At 38.2% G+C, this 19669-nt stretch overlaps 1 protein-coding gene across 10 annotated transcripts in view; it reads left to right on the top strand.

Annotated features, from left to right (window-relative positions):
* Positions 1 to 928: 928 nt before the first annotated feature.
* The window catches only part of TRPM3 (transient receptor potential cation channel subfamily M member 3), a 283598-nt gene continuing 264857 nt past the window's right edge, over positions 929 to 19669 (top strand). For all 10 annotated transcript variants that reach the window (XM_065907659.1, XM_065907658.1, XM_065907657.1 and 7 more), the window contains exon 1: positions 929 to 1059. In XM_065907659.1, coding sequence (XP_065763731.1) covers positions 1057 to 1059 — 3 coding nt within the window. In that variant the 5' untranslated portion in view covers positions 929 to 1056. The remainder of the gene's footprint in view (positions 1060 to 19669) is intronic.

Raw genomic sequence — 19669 nt, 5'->3', positions numbered from 1 at the left:
TTACTTCCTGATGATCAAAAGTATAGAAAGTGTGAAGCATTTGGGATAAAGTAATATATGAATATCTGGAAGTGCCTTTACAAAAAGACAATATAATGAAGTAGTTTAAAATATAGACTCTGGAATCATATAAACCAGCTGTGCAACCGTGCATGCCTTTAAAACTATAATATTGTACCCGTGCAATGAATGTCACACTGTTAGTATTTAATAAATGGTAACAACATATCAGTATTATTGCTAATAGTCACAGTAGTGCTAGTAGTAAAGTATGAGCAACGTTTTCAACGGTGTAAGGAACAAATTTCATTTTCAGATAGCTTGTGAATAATTTTTTCTTGTTTCTTCAAGAAAACTTAAGTTGCAAATTTTTATTCTCAGAATTGGATATTTGACAGTGAGTGTCAATTGGGAAAAGAGAAGTTAGGTTCTTACTCACATATGATTGAGAGTCCTTATTTAAATATGCCTGTTAAAATTCTCCCCTTAAAGCTGTTCAGTGGCCTTTGCACAAGATTTAATAGATGGGAGGAGTGAGAAGTAGAAAAACCTACAGGGCTTTCATTCTTAGGTTCCAGTCCTGAACAATGTGGTTGGTGTGAAAGGGGGTGGGTTCAGAAAGATGGGAGGCATGTTACAGCTATAGCAAAATGAGGAAGGGCCAGAGAAGAAGTGTATTAATTTGTCAAGTAAATCCTGAGTTCACCATTTGTCAGGTATGCCACATATGGTTTCCACCTGAAAACTGACTTGCTGGCTTGCTACAGTTTGTAGGTTTCTCCAGCAGATTGCCTTAAGTGTATATTCCAGCTGTCACTAATACAAGGGGTTCACTTTGCCCTCTTACGTTATAGGTGTTGCTGTGGGCGTCTAATAGGCCAGCATGTTGGCCTCACTCCCAGTATCTCGGTTCTTCAGAATGAGAAAAACGAAAGTCGCCTCTCTCGAAATGACATCCAGTCTGAGAAGTGGTCCATCAGCAAGCACACGCAGCTCAGCCCCACCGACGCTTTCGGGACCATCGAGTTCCAAGGAGGCGGCCATTCCAACAAAGCCATGGTAATCAGAGCTCTGTCGCTCACTGCTCAGGTTCTCTTTCAAGTCCTGCAGAGGAGTGGTGAAGAGCTGGAGTGGTGAACTTTGCCAGCTCCTTGCTGGGTGACCAGCTCTAATTATGTTTCTGCTCTGCCTCTATTTAATGGGGGAAAGAAGACCTTACTTTCAGGATTTTTAGAATAATAATTATGAGATCAGACCTAATGACTATTGTTTTTTAAAATAATAGCAAGTAGCTTTCCATCATTATTCACTGTTTGTTATTTTATTTTCTGGCTGTCATCAATTGAGACATGTTTATCTAACTCCTTTGGTTTAAAAAAAAAAAAAAGTCTTACCCTTAGGTCTCCATTTCATTCTATTGGTAATTAGCATTTCTGTCAATTTAAGGTAGAAATGATCATCCCAGACTATTTCCTTCCCTGTTCTAACAGAGATCTTGCCATCCAAATTAAGTGCTTTCTCTTCAAGCAGCTGCCTTCAATAATGTTCTCAATAGAACAGCTCCATATGAAAAGCATTTTTTTTTTTTTTTTTGGAAAGGAGGCATTTGGAAATATACAAATTTTACTTTTAAGAGTTGTCACATCTAAATTTTAACTTTCAACATGGACTCCTCCCTAATGGCTAACAGATTTTGCCAAGAAAAAATGTCTACTATGTGTTTTTGGAAGCTCTAGAAACACTACTTTCCAACAAACTTGCTTCTAACTGTTGAGAGAGACAGTTAGTTAGTTGAGGGTAGAGCAGTTGGAGGTGACTGTTCTCAGGCACTCCACAGAGTTTTCTGAGTTTGGAGAGGAAATTTTGCTTAAAAAAGCATATTGCAAAATGCAGGGAAAGCCAGTTCACACCAGTTACAGTCTATAAATGTGCGATAAAGCCACCTCTTTTTTTTTTTCATTTATTTTTATTAGTTGGAGGCTAATTACTTTACAATATTTTAGTGGTTTTTGCCATACATTGACATGAATCAGCCATGGATTTACATGTATTCCCCATCCCGATCCCCCCTCCCGCCTCCCTCCCCATCCCATCCCTCTGGGTCATCCCAGTGCACCAGCCCTGAGCACTTGTCTCATGCATCCAACCTGGGCTGGTGGTCTGTTTCACCCTTGATAGTATACTTGTTTCAATGCTGTTCTCTCAGAACATCCCACCCTCGCCTTCTCCCACAGAGTCCAAAAGTCTGTTCTGTACATCTGTGTCTCTTTTTCTGTTTTGCATATTGGGTTATTGTTACCATCTTTTAAAATTCCATATATATGTGTTAGTATATTGTATTGGTCTTTATCTTTATGGCTTACTTCACTCTATAATGGGCTCTAGTTTCATCCATCTCATTAGAACTGATTCAAATGAATTCTTTTTAATGGCTGAGTAATATTCTATTGTGTATATGTACCATAGTAAAGCCACCTCTTTTATCTCTTTCTTCCCCCTCTCTGCTTTCCCCCATCCACTCCTCCTTCATACTGCAGTATTTTCTTCACCAAGAATGGCTGACCAAGCTATTCTCACAGTTCTCTCCTAAAAAAATTAATTCTGAACAATATATTGGAAAGGAGAAATCTATGTGCAACCTCCACCAAGACCTGGGAAAACAAAGAAAGGGTCAGGTAGTCTTGACTTAGACAGAATCAAGGGATATGGAGATTTGGTAATTTCCTCATCCACTTAAGGGATACATGTTCCCACAAAAGGTCATAAGAGTTACCAACTCACCTTAGTCTTCATTCAGAGTATGGGGTTGAATCACATATAGTGTGGATCCTCTGGAACCACGCATGCGTTAATTAAAAGTCATGCAAGTTCTCCCTGTAAGAAAAGTGCTACAGATGATGAAGTGGTTTAGTGGTCAACAATCATTATAGAGTAGTATACCCAGTGACTATACAGATGCTTGAATGATGCCTGTAAGCAACATGCCACAAGCCCAGAGGCATATGGTAAGCTTCTAGCCATTATTTCCTTCATTAACATGCAGTGTCTGTCAAGTATAGAGCATACATTTGCTTTAAGAAGAGCATTCCTTCAAAGTCATCACCTGGGGAGATTGTAATTATCATGTTGCCACCAGTGCACAAAAATGTGTTTAGGGGACTGATTTCAGACAATTTATCGATCACAAGAGAAAAGCACTCTGTTATTTTCTTCAAATGGTGTTTTTGAGCATAAGTTAATCTCAGTTCAGTTCAGTTCAGTCACTCACTCTTTGTGACTCCATGGACTGCAGCTTCCATCATTAGGCTTTGCTATCCATCACCAACTCCCAGAGCTTACTCAAACTCATATCCATTAAGAGTTGGTGATGGCATCCAACCGCCTCATCCTCTTTCATCCCCTTCTCCTTCTGCCCTCAATCCTTCCCAGCATCAGGGTCTTTTCCAATAAGTCAGTTCTTCTCAAGTCCCTGAAATTCAAAAAACAAATGACTTAGTCACAAATGACTCTTGCTGGTTTTTAAAACTCAGGTCGGTTCTCAGAAGATAAAGTTTTCCACCACAAAAAATTATGAAAGAATGGAGTACCAGTTTGGTAATGAAGGATGTGGGCTCTGAATGCAAACAGTCTATCCCAGACACATCATATATTTATTGTGTGCCATGAGAAACATTAATTAAATTCTCTGATGGTTTAGTCACTCAATTGTGTCCAACTCTTCATGGCTTCAAGGACAGTAGCCCACTAGGCTCCTCTGTCCATGGGATTTCCCAGGCAAGAATACTGGAGTGGGTTGCCATTTCTTTCTCGAGGGGATCTTCCCGACCCAGGGATTGAATGAGGTCTCCTGCATTGCAGGCAGATTCTTTACTGACTGAGCCACCAGGGAATTCTCTGGGCCTCAGTAATTTATTCTGTTTTCTAGAAATAATAAAACTACTATTATAAATGTTAAATGAGATGACATATGTAAGTCATCTGGCACAGTGCCAGGGTACATTATAGATGTAAAATTAATTTTAACAGTTGTTTTTACTACTATCATCATTATTATTTGCTTCAGGCTCTGAAATTTTTTTTAAATATTTTGATTAATGTTTAGAAGGACATACATTTGGGTACATATCTTGGCAAATTACTATGGAAAATCAAACCATACTTTTTCAGTTAACCCTTTAAGATATTAATAATTCAAGAAGTTCCAATTCTTTTACCTAGTTGTTAAACCCAGCATGCAAACCCACATTGCTTTGTTTATAAGCTGGTCCGTCACTTACTGGTTCATAATCTGGCTCAGTTTATTTAACTTCCCAGTGCCTTAGTTTCCTCATATGCAAAATGAAAATAGTAATTCCTACTATATAAGGCTATAGCAAGGATTAAATAGGTCAATATGTATTAAGTACTTAGAACAGTACCTGATGTTAAAGCTAAATTAGTATTTGCTATATTATTACTTCCACCAAGCATTCATTTACTTTAGTTACAAGAGGGGCTTTGCAGTCAGTTAAAATAAGATGCATAATCTTCAAGTCTTATAGAACTGTATTTATACACTCACTCTCTCTACTTGGTCAGAAAACCTTGGTTAAGCCAATTGACTTAACTGAACCTCAAGTTTCATTATTTATGAAGTGGACATAATTGCCTAAGGGATTTTTGGTGACTTCAGACAGTGAAGAATCTGCCTGCAATGCAGGAGACCCAGGTTCAATCCTTGGGTCAGGAAGATCCCCTGGAGAAAGGAATGGTTACCTACTCAAGTATTCTTGCCTGGAGAATTCCATGGACAGAGGAGCCTGACTACAGTCTATGGGGTTGCAAAGATTCAGATATGACTGAGCGACTAACTCTTACAAGGATTAGAAAGAATATAAAATTACCTGGTATACAGCCAGTGCTCAATATATTTATGAAAATCATAGTGATGGGGCAGTGAAGGAGCCACCTTTATTTCCTGGGAATCCAAGGATATGCTACATATTTCCACCATTTTCCATAGTTCTAGGCTACATAGGATGGCAATAGTGACAGTCACAGATTAAAGGCTAGCACGGCAGACACCTGCTCATCAGTGACTGGAGACATGTGGCTTGTAAACCACCAAATTATACAGTTTGACTTCCACATTACATCAACCTTCTGCATCTGCTTATTCAAGCAAAACAGAAAATGAACTGTTACCTGGCATTCTCTCTACTTTATTTACTGTAGACCTCCACAATTAGACAGTTACTGTGGGTGTGGCGTTTGTGCCGCTTATGGTGCACAAAGCCAAAATTCCTTCTCAGTTCAGTTCAATTCAGTCACTCAGTTGTGTCCAGCTCTTTGCAACCCCATGGACTGCAGCAGGCCAGGCCTCCCTGCCCATCACCAACTCCCAGAGTTTACTCAAACTCTGCCATCCAACCATCTCATCCTCTTGTCATCCTCTTCTCCTCATGCATTCAATCTTTCTCAGCATCAGGGTCTTTTCCAATGAGTCAGTTCCTCACATTGGGTGGCCAAAGTATTGGAGTTTCAGTTTCAGCATCAGTCCTTCCAGTGAATATTCAGGACTGGTTTCCTTTAGGATGAGTTGGTCGGATCTGCTTGCAGTCCAATGGACTGTCAAGAGTCTTCTCCAACACCACAGTTCAAAAGCACCAATTCTCACTGCTCAGCTTTCTTTAGAGTCCAACTCTCACATCCATACATGACTACTGGAAAAACCATAGCTTTGACTAGATGGACCTCTGTTGGCAAAGTAAAGTCTCTTCTTTTAATATGCTGTCTAGGTTGTTCATAACTTTTCTTCCAAGGAGCAAGCATCTTTTAATTTCATGGCTGCAGTCACCATTTGCAGTGATTTTGGAGTCCCCCAAAATAAAATCTCTGTTTCCATTGTTTCCCCATCTATTTTCCATGATGTTGATGGAACTAGATGCCATGATTTTAGTTCTCTGAATGTTGAGCTTTAAGCCAACTTTTTCACTCTCTTCTTTCACTCTCATCAAGAGGCTCTTCAGTTCTTCTTTGCTTTCTGCCATAAGGGTAGTGTCATCTGCATATCTGAAGTTATTGATATTTCTTCAGGCTATCTTGATTCCAGCTTGTGCTTCATCCAGTCCAACATTTCTCATGATGTACTCTGCACATAAGTTAAATAAGCAGAGTGAGAATATACAGGCTTGACGTGCTCCTTTCCCGATTTGGAGCCAGTCTGTTGTTCCATGTCCATTTTAACTGTTGTTTCTTGACCTGCATGCAGATTTTTCAGGAGGCAGGTCAGGTGGTCTGGTATTCCCATCTCTTTCAGAATTTTCCACAGTTTATTGTGATCCACACAGTCAAAGGCTTTGGCATAGTCAATAAAGCAGAAATAGATGTTTTTCTGGAACTCGCTCACTTTTTCGATGATCCAGCGGATGTTGGCAATTTGATCTCTGGTTCCTCTGCCTTTTCTAAATCCAGCTTGAACATCTGGAAGTTCATGGTTCACATATTGCTGAAGCCTAGCATGGAGAATTTTGAGCATTACTTTGCTAGCGTGTGAGATGAGTGCAATTGGGCAGTAGTTTGAACATTCTTTGTGATTGCCTTTCTTTGGGATTGGAATGAAATCTGACCTTTTCCAGTCCTGTGGCCACTGCTGAGTTTTCCAAATTTGCTGGCATATGGAGTGCAGCACTCTCACAGCATCATCTTTCAGGATTTGAAATAGCTCAAGTGGAATTCCATCGCCTCCACTAGCTTTGTTCGAAGTGATGCTTCCTAAGGCCCACTTGACTTCGCCTTCCAGGATGTCTGACTCTAGGTGAGTGATCACACCATCATGATTATCTAGGTCATGAAGATCTTTTTTGTACAGTTCTTCTGTGTATTTTTGCCACCTCTTCTTAATATCTTCTGCTTCTGTTAGGTCCATACCATTTCTGTCCTTTGTTGTGCCCACCTTTGCATGAAATGTTCCCTTGGCATCTCTAATTTTCTCTAATTTGAAGAGATCTCTAGTCTTTCCCATTCTATTGTTTTGCTCCATTTCTTTGCACCAATCACTGAAAAAGGCTTTCTTATCTCTCCTTGCTATTCTTTGGAACTCTGCATTCAAATGGGTGTATCTTTCCTTTTCTCCTTTGCCTTTCTCTTCTCTTCTTTTCTCATTATTTGTAAGGCCTCCTCAGACATCCATTTTGCCTTTTTGCATTTCTTTTTCTTGGGGATGGTCTTGATCACTGCCTCCTGTACAATGTCACGCACCTCCATCTATAGTTCTTCAGGCACTCTGTTGATCAGATCTAATCCCTTGAATCTGTTTGTCACTCCCACTGTATAATCATAAGGGATTTGATTTAGGTCATACCTGAATGGTCTAGTGGTTTTCCCTACTTTCTTCAATTTAAGTCTGAATTTGGCCATAAGGATTCCTTCTCATCATACAGTTTTTCTTAGAAGAAAAACTAAAAATTTTCCCCTCCTGGAGAGTTTTTAGTGAATTTGAAATTTCTAAGAACCCTGGAGATTGATACTCCAAATATATTTACTAGAACGGGTATCCTTCAAAGTATTAATCAAAATACTTTTGCAACAATTTTCAGGTTTTATAAAAAATAATGAATTTGTTCTTCAACTAAAATTGATTAAACATCTACCTTGTATCCATTGCTGTGCCAAGTATTTGTATGTATTTATATATTTCATGTTTATGAGATTAGTATTATTACTCCTATATGACAAAATAACATTTTACAGCACAGAAATGTAAATAATTTGCCCCATGTCACACAGCTAATATACAATATGTGTATAATGTGATACTTAAGAATAGAGGAAAAACTTCAAGAGGCAGCTAGATCTTTCGCTCTGTTCCAGGAGAGTGAACACATAAGGACATTGAACTTTGACAGTTCTCCCCATGGCCTCACATAGTTCTATGAAACTCAGAGTTGTCTCTTGGCAGTTGGGTTAGGCAAGGTCAGCTACATGATTTGTGGAGTCCAGTATAAAATGAAAGTGAAGGCATTCAGCAGGGATAAGGATATCAGTACTCCTTCCCCATGACTGACAGCCCCAACCCTCAGTGGATGGGCAAACCAACAGTGGATTGCCATCTCCTCCCTGGAAAGTGCTCAGTATCCAGTGGGGGTGATACTTCCCATGAAGTTGTTCACAAAACCCACCAAAGTACTACCAGCCCGAGGCAGGGATAGCTATTTCTTTACCTTGCCCTGAAATACTACAGACCACATGCTCCGCCTTGCCCTTGCCCTTGCCTTGAATTATTCTGATTCTGCTCTCTGGACAAAGGGGTGGAGTCATCCACAGGGCAGATGTCTGTTTCATCAAGCAGGACAGTCATTTTTTGCCACCTGTGCCTTCTTTAGTGGGCTTACCAGGCGGCTCAATGGTAAAGAACCTGCCTGCCAATGCAGGAGATGCAAGAGACACGAGTTGGATCCCTGGTCCAGAAGATCCCCTGGAGAAGGGAATGGCAATTCACTCCAATATTCTTGCCTGGAAAAGCCCATGGACAGAGGAGCCTGGCGGGCTAGAGTCCATGGGATCCCAGAGAGTCAGAAAAGACCAAGTGACTGAGCCACTTGCATGTGGCTTCTTTCCCACTTGTTCTCTCCAGCAAACTGCCGTGCAGTTTGTCCAAGGGAAGAATCAGCATCTGCTGTCTAAGGGTGCCAGTCCTTGGATGGGGGAGGCATGGTTAAATTATTCACCAAGCTGGAAGTGAAACAGGCCAACTAACTTAATTTGTCTTTGGTCACCTTCTCCTAACAAGAATGCTTAAAAGTTGAAATGATTTTTAACAAAGTGGTCAAGAAATTCTAGAGGGCAGATTAACTTTGACCTTCATTAATTAAAAAATAAATAAATAAGGTATAACATTAACTTTTCCCCTCAAGATAGCCCAAATTGATGCACCTGGGTCAAATGCCAATGTGGTCTGGACACAACGTGAGAAAGAGTGTGCCATAGTTTGGTGGAAGATACAGTTGAAGTAAAGGAACTCATTGTTAAAATGTGGTGGGCTATGTGAGAACCACATCTCACATTTGTGTCTGTGTTACTCCATAGACAGCACACCGTGATGTCACAGAACTTTGATCACCAAAGACAATGAGGGATCAATACAGTGGTTCTCCACTTGGAGGCTCAGAATAACCTGTGGGGCCACTACCAGTGCCCATGCCCAGAATCATTCCCAGAGGTCTGGGGAAGAACCTGGACATCCAAAGTGTTTTAAAAGTTAGCTCAGTTATTCTACTGTTCAGCCAACCTTAAAAATACTAAATGATACCAATCTCTTTACCTATTTTACAGATAGGAAACTCGAGCCCAAAACAGTTAAATTATTTTCTGAGAGTCACCCAGTTATTTGACAAAGCTAGTTTTCGAACTCAAGATCCTTAGGACTCTCTGTCAATTCTTTTTCTTCTCTGTCTTGTATGCCTGGTACAGACTATAGTAGATGTTTTGAAAGGAAGCTAGTTACTATGTGTTTCTAGTTCCTTTCTGTGAAGAAGTGATGTGAAAGTCGCTCAGTCATGTCCAACTCTTTGAGACCTCATGGACTGTACACTCCATGGAATTCTCCAGACAAGAATACTGGAGTGGGTAGCCCTTCCCTTCTGCAGGGGATCTTCCCAACCCAGGGATCAAACCCAGGTCTCCTGCATTGCAGGTGGATTCTTTACCACCTGAGCCTGAAGGGAAGCCCAGTTCCTAAGAATTTTGAAAACTTTTTAGTAGAATTATAAGATCACTAGTATTTGTTGAGGTTATTGAACTCAAAAGTTGTGAGCACAAAGTTCTTCATAAAATTATATCCTAGGTTAATGGAACTATTTTCTAAGACCTTCCCAGTACTTTTGGTGTTCTGTCCCTAATTCTCAGGCTTGACAAACCCCAGTGAAACAGCAGTGAAACCAGCATCTTTCCTTCTTTATAGAGAGAGAAACTGTGGCACAGAACGAAGTCTTGTGCAAAGCTGACAGTGACTGAAGGAGTTGCATTCCTCTCTTCTCTACACCAAGCCACATCCTACCAAACTGCATGCTTCTAAGGTCATTTCCTGGGGATTAAAGGACCTCGCAGTTCATTCAGATGCCTGGTAAAATCAGAACTCAGGGACAAAAGAAGGTAGTAAGATACTGAAGCCCTGGTTTAGGCATTTTCTTACTAGACTGGGTTCCAGGCAACTTTTTAAAACTGACTAAGCAATAATAAGATGGTCTGATAGCAGACACTGGGTCCTTTCTCAAAGACTCTTCATATCTGGGACTGAGGCTGTTAAATTATTTAGAGAAGGAAGCAGTGCTGGACTTAATTAGAATCTTATTTGCTTACTAATCATCTCTTCCAATTAAGGCTGAGCTGACTTATGGACCAGGTAAGTTTAACCTAATTAAGGACTTGTATTTAAACTTCTCAAGTCACCTACATAATTCTCTTCAGGTATTCCCTTGATATTCACTCTGATATTAGAGTAAGTTGAGCCCCTTATTACAGCTTTCATATAATTTAGAGAATTATACCTATGCCTCATTTTCACACTTAGAGCTCTAAGTATTGAGTCAGCCAGGACGCAATCTTTCTTTTCTGAGCATTAAGATGAGGGTGTGAGAGGGAATAGGTGAGATTGAAGAGATATAATACTTGATGTGTGTCCAGGAAAGGGCATGCTGTCAGCAGCATGACATCTACCATCTTATACTCTTAAAATGCTTTAGGATTAAATCTTCTTGTCTTAAAATTGTCTTTCTTTGCATTATGGAGATTTGATATGAGAATCATTGATTGACATGCACAAAATATATTTAAAAAATCCCAGTACAAAACAAAATGCCTCATCACTGGACTATAGCTAACTAAGTAGCTTTGTATAGCATGGTGTAGTTTTTGAGGGGTTTTGTAATTGCTCTGTTGTTTTCCATTTTCCACCTTGAAATTTCTAGACTATTGAGATTATTGGCAGTACCTTTGGAAAACCTTTCAGAAACTGGGAATAAAGCTAGAATGTATCATTTAAACTTCTGATCTTAATCATAGACCTGTAGAGAAATAAGAACTAACCTTCCTCAAGAAACCCATCTTGCTCTAGAAAATTTTACACAAAAGCAATTCTGGCAGAAAATTCACAGAGTACCCCCCTGCAACTAGGTCATATGCTCAGTGAAGTTTTATATTATTTCTAAACCTTTAGTTTTGGCTTATCAGCATCAATCACCTGGAGCACCTGTTATCTAATATTGAAGAATCATAAAAGCAATATAGAATAAATTACAATGGCATTTTCACTTCCAAAATTTTGTGAGTCAATCAAACAAAAACTCCTGTAACAGTGACACCTTACATTTGCATTCCAAATATTTTCTTTCTAGAGATCTTTCTTTCTAGTGGTTCAGCTTGCACATTAAACCACTGTACGCATTAAACACCTGGTGCAAAACCAAAGGCTCCATGGACTTGGAAAGCTGATATCAGCAAAATTGTCTCAAGAGTCTGATGCAACATATTCTCCTTGGCCACAACTTTAATTAAAACTACTCATTGAAAATGGGGCTACAGAGAATTAGAAAATGAAAAGATGCTTGTCACAGTTCTCAATAGAAGGAAAATGGGGCAAATTTCCCACTGCATACTCAGAAGAAAGGCATTAAAAATACTACTAAAATAGGTTTAGCTGTAGTAGTTCCATTACTCAGAGAAAGTACTACTGAAATATACCAATTGATTATTTCTAAGACTTGAAGATGGTTTCTCAGTGAGGGTTAGAAAGATTTGCCATTTACCATTTCCTAAAGTGTAACCAGATTTATTGTCCTGTAGTTATTTTACCTTTTCATTTAAAAGCTGGGCAAAATGATGTCAGTCAAAATTTAGTTTAAAACCAGAGACAAATTACTCCACAATGGGTCAAGTTCAGAATTCTAAAGAAAGATTATTATTATTTCTAATTAAACAGCCCCAGCCTATTCTAAGTAGTGATGGCTGCTTCTCCACTCAGCCTTCACCACCCTGGGTGTTTTGAAGAGAAGAATGCTATTTGATCTGTAGCACCTCTGTGATTTCCCTCCCAGTTTAATGCAGTGAGGCCATAGTAAAGTTGAGTTCTGCTTTGACAAGTGAATAGTAACTTTTCTAGTGATGGAGCAGGTTAGAGTGGCTTTAGAAAAAACTGCAGTGAAACTACCTGCTAAACAAACAAGCAAAAAAACTTAACAACTGGAAAAAGCAGAAACTCAAAATTTTTAGTTACCAAAGCCCTCTGCCACTCAAACAAAACAAAAACTCTATTTTGCTTTTATAGACTTATTCACAAAATTTCATTTGTAAGTTTGTGGTTTGGAATTCAAGGTATTCTTGTGAAAATCATGCTTGTATGCATTGACCTCCAAAGGACCTAGGAATAGATCAAATAGTATAATTTCAAATAGAACTAACTTCTGTTTTACACAGTGCTTTCTTTAGATACTCTTTTTAATCTCATTAGCTCATCACACAGGCTGTCTGCTGTCAGGCAGGGACCCTAATGATGGCAGTACAGGTGTGGATGACTCATTTGAGCTCAGTTTATTTCTAGAAATTAAAATCAGGGAACTAAAGGCATGAGGGAGAAGAATAGGATTGGTGGCCACAGACAGAGGTAGCAGTTTCCCTCTGGATAGGTACTTTTTATAACTTGTACCAGTCATTCCCCAGATAACTCACAAAGGGCTACTTTGAAAGGTACATTAAAGAACTAAAGGCAAGTTATGTAGGTCGTGTGATGCAGAAGTCAATTGTGAGTGCCTATAGTCTAATTTCCATGTGTCGGTTTTCTTTCCAGGTCTTTCCCACAATTTACTCTTTAGTGTTCCGTGTGGTGTTCAGGATTACCCTCATTTCGCAAGAGAGGGTCTCAAGCTGATCAGATGACCTGCAGTGCCAGTATCTGATGCTTGAGTGTGTTTCTGCACGTGATTGTGCTCAGTCGCTCAGTTGTGTCCGACTCTTGGTGACCCCATGGACTGTCGCCCCCCCCCCCCCCCCAGGCTCTTCTGTCCATAGAGATTCTCCAGACAAGAATACTGGAGTGGGTTGCCATGCCCTTCTCCAGGGAAACCTGTAAACGGGAGCATGCATCACTGCATCAGAGTACTGCCCAGGTCACAGAATTTAATAAACATGTTAGGAAGATTTCTGGTTATTTGTAAGGTGACCCCTTAGCAATTAATGACTTCACAAGTGGACAGTCAAAATTGCTTGACAACCAAAATAGCTCCTAATTTCTAATCACTTTGACCATTTAGTAGGAATGAATTAATTGCTCTGGGTACAACCATTTATGAACCTGAAGCTGCTGATTTGGGCACAAGAATTAACTGTTATATTATTAATATAGTTCCAGGAGAGGTTACTGAATAACATGATTTTTATGGATATAAGGATATAATTTAAAAATTGAAATCTCCACGCAATCACAAAATATCCTTTTATCCCTTAGTTTTAATTACCGTCTTATCCCTAAACTGTTTCCTTGGGCTGCTAAACAAAAACATGACAAAAGGTAATGGATTGATTCATTTAAATACTTCCATTTTAAAAGATCTTTTATTCTCCAAGGACAAAATAAATCTAAAATAATGGCCAACATTAAAGGGACAGGGACACCTAGTATTTGTGTTATTTATCAGCTTCTGGATAATCAGGGGTGGGCTGATAGATAACATAAATAATGTTAATCATGGATTCCATTGTATAGGAATTAGTCCTGGTGAAAAAGGATCAGGTAGTTGGAATTGAGTAGCTTATTAATGACTGCACTTTCCTATTTCTCATGGCCTGAGTAATTTTCCAGTTTTTCCTCCATTCTTCTCTTTGATTTTTATGTAAAATATTTAAAGTGTTCTTTCTTGCCTTTGGCCCAATGATAAACACAAGACACACCACTGAGAATCTTTGGTCTGGGAAAGAGTTGTAATCCTTTCTACTCATGTGGTCCCTTTTGGGAGCTAGTTAAAAATACAAAATCTCAAGTCCCAACTCAGACCTACTGAATCAGAACCTGAATTTTTTAGGTTCCCCCAGATGAGTTTTGCATGTTAAAGTTTGAGGAGCCCAGCTCAACCTAGAGTTTCCACTGTAACAGTAGCTTTAACAATGGATTGGGTGAGTGGTTAACTAGTAGATAGCTATTAATAAGCCTGATGTCCCAGTCACTTGCCTCCCCAGGTCTCAGTGTCCTCATCCGTAAAGCAGAAGAACTGAAATAGGTGATTTCTAGTTCCCATGATCGCTGAGATATTTCCAAACTCCTTTTTATTTCTGCGATTGTAGCTCCATCATAGCCAGGAGAGAAAGGATTATCCAAAATCGTAGGTCAGGTCACACATGATCCCTGCCCTCAGATATCTTGCAAATGGCGGGATAAAACTGACACATGTAAGAAACAACAGGGAAAATATTTATGTATATTATACTGAATTTGACTGAGAGTTATACTGTGTCAACATGAGCTTGCATTCTAAGGAAAAGTCAATAAGAGCCTTTGAAAAACAAGAATGATTTATGCAGATGAAAGGGGAGAAACTGGATTTTCCAGGACTTGAAGAACTAGCACTAACCAAATACAGAAAAGAGTGGGGAAATGCCTCTCAATAAGTAGGGTAAGGCCAAATTGTGGGAACCACGACAGGCAGAATGGGAGTTTATGTATGATGCAACCCTTTGAATTGGAAAATAGTATTATTAAAAAGGTATTGGGGATAGGAGTCGCCTGTTGGTATCTCATTGAGAACACAGGGCTAGAAAAGCCACTAGGAGTGTTGCCATGACACATACTGACATCCTAGTAAGAGCATTTATTCTTAAAATAGCAACTAAAGCAATAGAGGGAAAGGCCTGGTGGAGAGCATTATTTGAAAAATGGGTCATTAGAACTCGCAGACCTCTTGTCTATAGGTGAAGGAAAAGGAAAAGTGAGGAGAGAAAAAGCATTTGTTTTTGAGGTCAAGAGTAAGGACCTGGTGTCAGAGAGACCTGGAGTGTGAATCCACACACAGCATATATGTGCTTGGAACACAAGGGATTTGGTTGCAGACTTGGGGTGTTTTTCTCAGTAGTTAAGAAATCGAGAGCCAGGTGAAATATGGAAAGAGAGCTTATGAGCAAAAGGACCTAACACAGGCCTTCCTTTCTTCCTCTGTAAGATAGAGAACTGGGGAGAAGGTGATCTAAGGTCATTCATTTATCTCCACTGGAGCACTTATTAACAGGGTAACAAGTGTTTTGTGATCATCAACAAGCTTTTCTTAGTTTCCTAACTAGGAAAAAGATTAATCTAGCTCAAAAGGAACTTTTAAATATTCACTAAATTGGTAGTTTTCCAGTGAACTGTTCATGTGATCAGTAAATTTGGTTCCTTATTGGTAAGTTGTGTGTATAACGTTAGAAGCTCCAAAGTGAATTATTTACCAAGTGAGACTTATTCCTAAAAACACATTTGAGTTATTCTTACTAATTACTGTAAATAATTGAACTCCAGAATGCATTATTTAGCTAGGTTAAGCCTAATGAAAATTATCACACAGTCTCTGTAGTGATTTAGTATGACTGTAGTCTCTCTTCACATTGAGTTAGTAATGTAGGTGTGTCTGATCCCAGATACTCCCCGTGGCTCAGAAGCTCACATTATTTACCTGGCTAAATGAAACATGTAGGTGGGAACACTCAGTGAGGTATCTTGAAGTTCGAAAAGCCATAATCCTAATCACAAACCTACAACTACTACTTAGGTTTGGAAGGGGCACATAATTTTAGAATACTCTTTATACTTAAATGTTTTCCTATATTTAGAAGTGTAATTTAGATCTCACCTTAGAAGAATATGGATCCTTGTTTTTTTGAAGGAATAAGAGAGTGATGTTGAGATACCAAATTATTGAATAACTGGAAACGCAGTTTTTTAGCATCTCCCATACAGAACATTCTTGGTTTATATAGTTTTGAAGCCTTCTGAATCTCAGTTCTACTTTACTTGACCAAGTATCCCTTTCTAGAATTAGTCAAAATTATATAAATTTAATCTAGTAAAGCTCCCAAATTATGACTACTTAAGTAGCATAAATTCAGTGTATAGGCACAGAAAACATAGCGTCCATTATATAGGTAGCCTTTCTTATATACAGTCACTCAATGAGATAACAAATATAGCAATGATAATTTTTAAAACTTTTATTTAAGAAACATTTATATTTGCGATACCCTCTCTCCAGCCCCAAGATTCCTATTTCACACATTGTAAACTCTAGTCAAATTCTGTTGATATAAGTGATAAAATTCTATTAATATAATGTGGTTAGCTAAAATTGCCAACCTTTACCCTTTCCATTATGGAATTAATTTTTGCTATGTAGATCAAATCAATATAAAATCAGCTTGTTAAATTCTAATACTTTTTCGTATTTCTAGTATATGTACAATAAATGGTAAACTCTAGCTCTTTGGTAGTTCTTGATGATACAGCTTAATTTATCAAGCTACTTTCCTATTTTGTATGTTTTTGCCTCAGATTTCACCTAAATATACTTAAAATATACTTTCAAAAAAGAATAACATATAATTTTTGAGATTTTTATAGTAATGGTATCTCCCATATCCAAAAACTTTAAAATAAATTGTCATGTCCTTGATACCTACCTGTATGTAGTTATACATCTAAAAGCATGTTTGTATGATTCCATGCAAGTCTATTCTTTTTGTTATGCAGCTTCAACATTAATATTTAACAAATTCCAAAATTAGTACTTTTATCTCACACACAATATGTAGACTTTAGAATACTTTAATTCTCATTATTGCTTCCTAGTTTATATTCTATATTATCCAGCACTTTATTCTATCCCTTTCCACCATAAATTAGACACTATTATCATTTCATATTTTACAACCAACGCTTTTTAAGATTTACTCTGTTTACGCTAATGTCTTTATTTACTACTCTTTCTTGCATCCCAGATCATCCTTCTGGGATCACGTAACTTCTGCCTGCTCCATGTATTTTAAAATTTCCTTCAGTGAAGTATACTAGAGGTAAATACTAGGTTTTGGTAGTCTGAAAATGCCTGTAAAATGATCTTATTTTGGAAAGATACTTTTTGTTGAATTCAACACTGACAAATAATTTCTCTTTGCACATTGAAGACACTGTTCTTGCATCCATTGTTGCTGTTGGAAATAAGCCTTCAGTCTAGGGACTGTTTTTTTGTAGGTGATCAGTGTTTCTTTTCTAGCTCCTTTTGAATGCTTCTCCCACCCCGACCCTTTGGTCTTCTCTATGACTGATGTATGGATGGGGTTTCTTTTTAGTTATCCTTCTTCGGTTTCATTGAACTTCTTGAATCTGAGAATTGGAATCTTTTAGTAATTCTGAGAAATTCCCTGCCAATGTCTCTTCAAGTATTGTTTCTTTCCTGTTATCTCCTTTATTTCTATCTGGAATTCTGATTACCTCCTATAAAATTATCACATTTTCTTCTGTATTTCCAATTCTCCTGTTTTTCTAGGCTGCATGTGGTTTTTCTCTGTATCTATAGGATCAGTCCTGGGTGTTCACTGGAAGGACTGATGTTGAAGCTGAAGCTCCAATACTTTGGCCACCTGATGCGAAGAGCTGACTCATTGGAAAAGACCCTGATGCTGGGAAAGATTGAGGGCAGGAGAAGGGGACGACAGAGGATGAGATGGCTGGATGGCATCACTGACTCAATGCACATGGGTTGGGGTGGACTCTGGGAGTTGGTGATGGACAGGGAGGCCTGGTGTGCTGCGGTTCATGGGGCTGGAGTCGGACACGACTGAGTGACTGAACTGAACTGAACTGACAGTTAGCATGTCTGATCTTATGGTTTCATTTACCCATTGTATTTCTCATTTAAATTTTTACATTTTAGTTTCTAGAAGTTCTGTTTTTTACTCTTTTTCAAATATATGTGATCATTTTCTATAATTCTTGTTCTTTATTCATATATTCAGCTTTTTCATTTATGTTCTTAACATATTAAATGAAACCATTTTATATTCTCTGTCAGAGCATTTTACTATCTTTGAGGATCTTATTCTGCTACCTATTGTGTCTTTTGGTTCTCTTTCATGTTGCTTTATCTCGTTATGTGATTTGTAATATTTTTTACAATGAAATGTTTATTTTCCCAAGAGAATTACTTGAGATCTGATTTGATGATGCATTCCTCCACAAATAATTTGCATTTGCTTCTGCCAGTTATCTGGAGCCATTACTCCACTTACATTAAATATTCTGATGTTTCTCAGACCACACTGAGAATGTGGATGTAGACCAAAATCTGTATGAGGGCCCACTTTTGTTTATAAATAACCAGAGGAGAATTTTTCCCCATCTACTGATCAAGGTTGCAGCAGGCAAGTTTCCTTGCTCTCTTCCTCTGACCTTATTTTCCTTCCCTTACACTTATTGTTTCCTTCCTTACTTATTTTCCGTCCTTATACTTGAGAGTGGATCTCTTTGAAGTATCTCAGCTTTATGTGGGGTCTCTTCTTATGCCCCCCATACTGCATTAAGCTATTAAAACAGCTGCTCAGGGTCTTCCAGGGTTTAGGAGAAAGCCTGAAGGCCAAAGCTTCCTTTGGTATTCCTTACTCCCAGAGATTCCAGCTTCCACTTTGTTTAGGTATCTGAATATTCTCTCTTTTCATGCCAGCTCAGCAATGCATTGCAAAAGGCTTTTCAGTGCATTTGCCAAGTATTCGAGTTGTTTCCAGATAGAAATGAAATCTTTATATAATTAAACAAAGATTTAAATGAGAATATTTATATAATTTTAAAGAAAGATTTAACATGACAGTTGAACAGTCATGACTCTTTGAGACCCCTTGGACTCCTTTGAGACCCTCCAGGCTCCTCTGTCCATGTCATTCTCCAGGCAATAATACTGGGATGGGTAGCCTTTCCCTTCTCAAAAGATGTTCTGGACCCAGGGATAGAACCTAGGTCTCTGGTATTGCAGGCAGATTCTTTACCACCTAAGCCATATGGGAAGCCCATCTAAATGTTTAGTTTTATATATATATATATATATATATATATATATATATATATATATATATATATATGTTTGTCATTGTATGTATTTATAGAATTTTATTTATATATACATACAATAATTTTATTTCTAGTTGCATATGTAAATACCTTGATATCTGCTATGCACTCTAATATTTTCAACTATTCCTTAAAAATAATTGGCATGACTTTTGTCACTTTTCTTTGAAAGATAAAGCAAACATTTGGTATGCAGTTAATTTAGGTTTAACTAAATATAATCAGCTGTTACCACATTTAAACATTCTCATTACATTATGTAGAACTGTAGAATTTTTCAAAACCTACCAAAATAATAGGGTCACAGAAACAGTCATATGTAGGTCCAGTTGTTATAAAGGAATTACTTATATTGAAAATGGTAGCAACATTTGAACTGTTGCACAAATGTTAAGGTTAAATATAAATATGATTTCCTTTGAGCAAAGCAGTCATCCTGGGGAAAGTTGTGTTTATACTGCATTTTAGAAAGTTAGATAATTTTAAAATTTATAGTCATTCAGAATTTCAAAAAAACCTGTTAAAGATGGTGAATCTCTTTATCTAATGAAGGTCTTC

This window comes from Muntiacus reevesi, chromosome 17, assembly GCF_963930625.1.
Source record: "Muntiacus reevesi chromosome 17, mMunRee1.1, whole genome shotgun sequence".
NCBI classification, from domain to species: Eukaryota; Metazoa; Chordata; class Mammalia; order Artiodactyla; family Cervidae; genus Muntiacus; species Muntiacus reevesi.
Note: the sequence above shows the minus strand (reverse complement) of the source record. Positions and strands in the feature narration are given on the sequence as shown.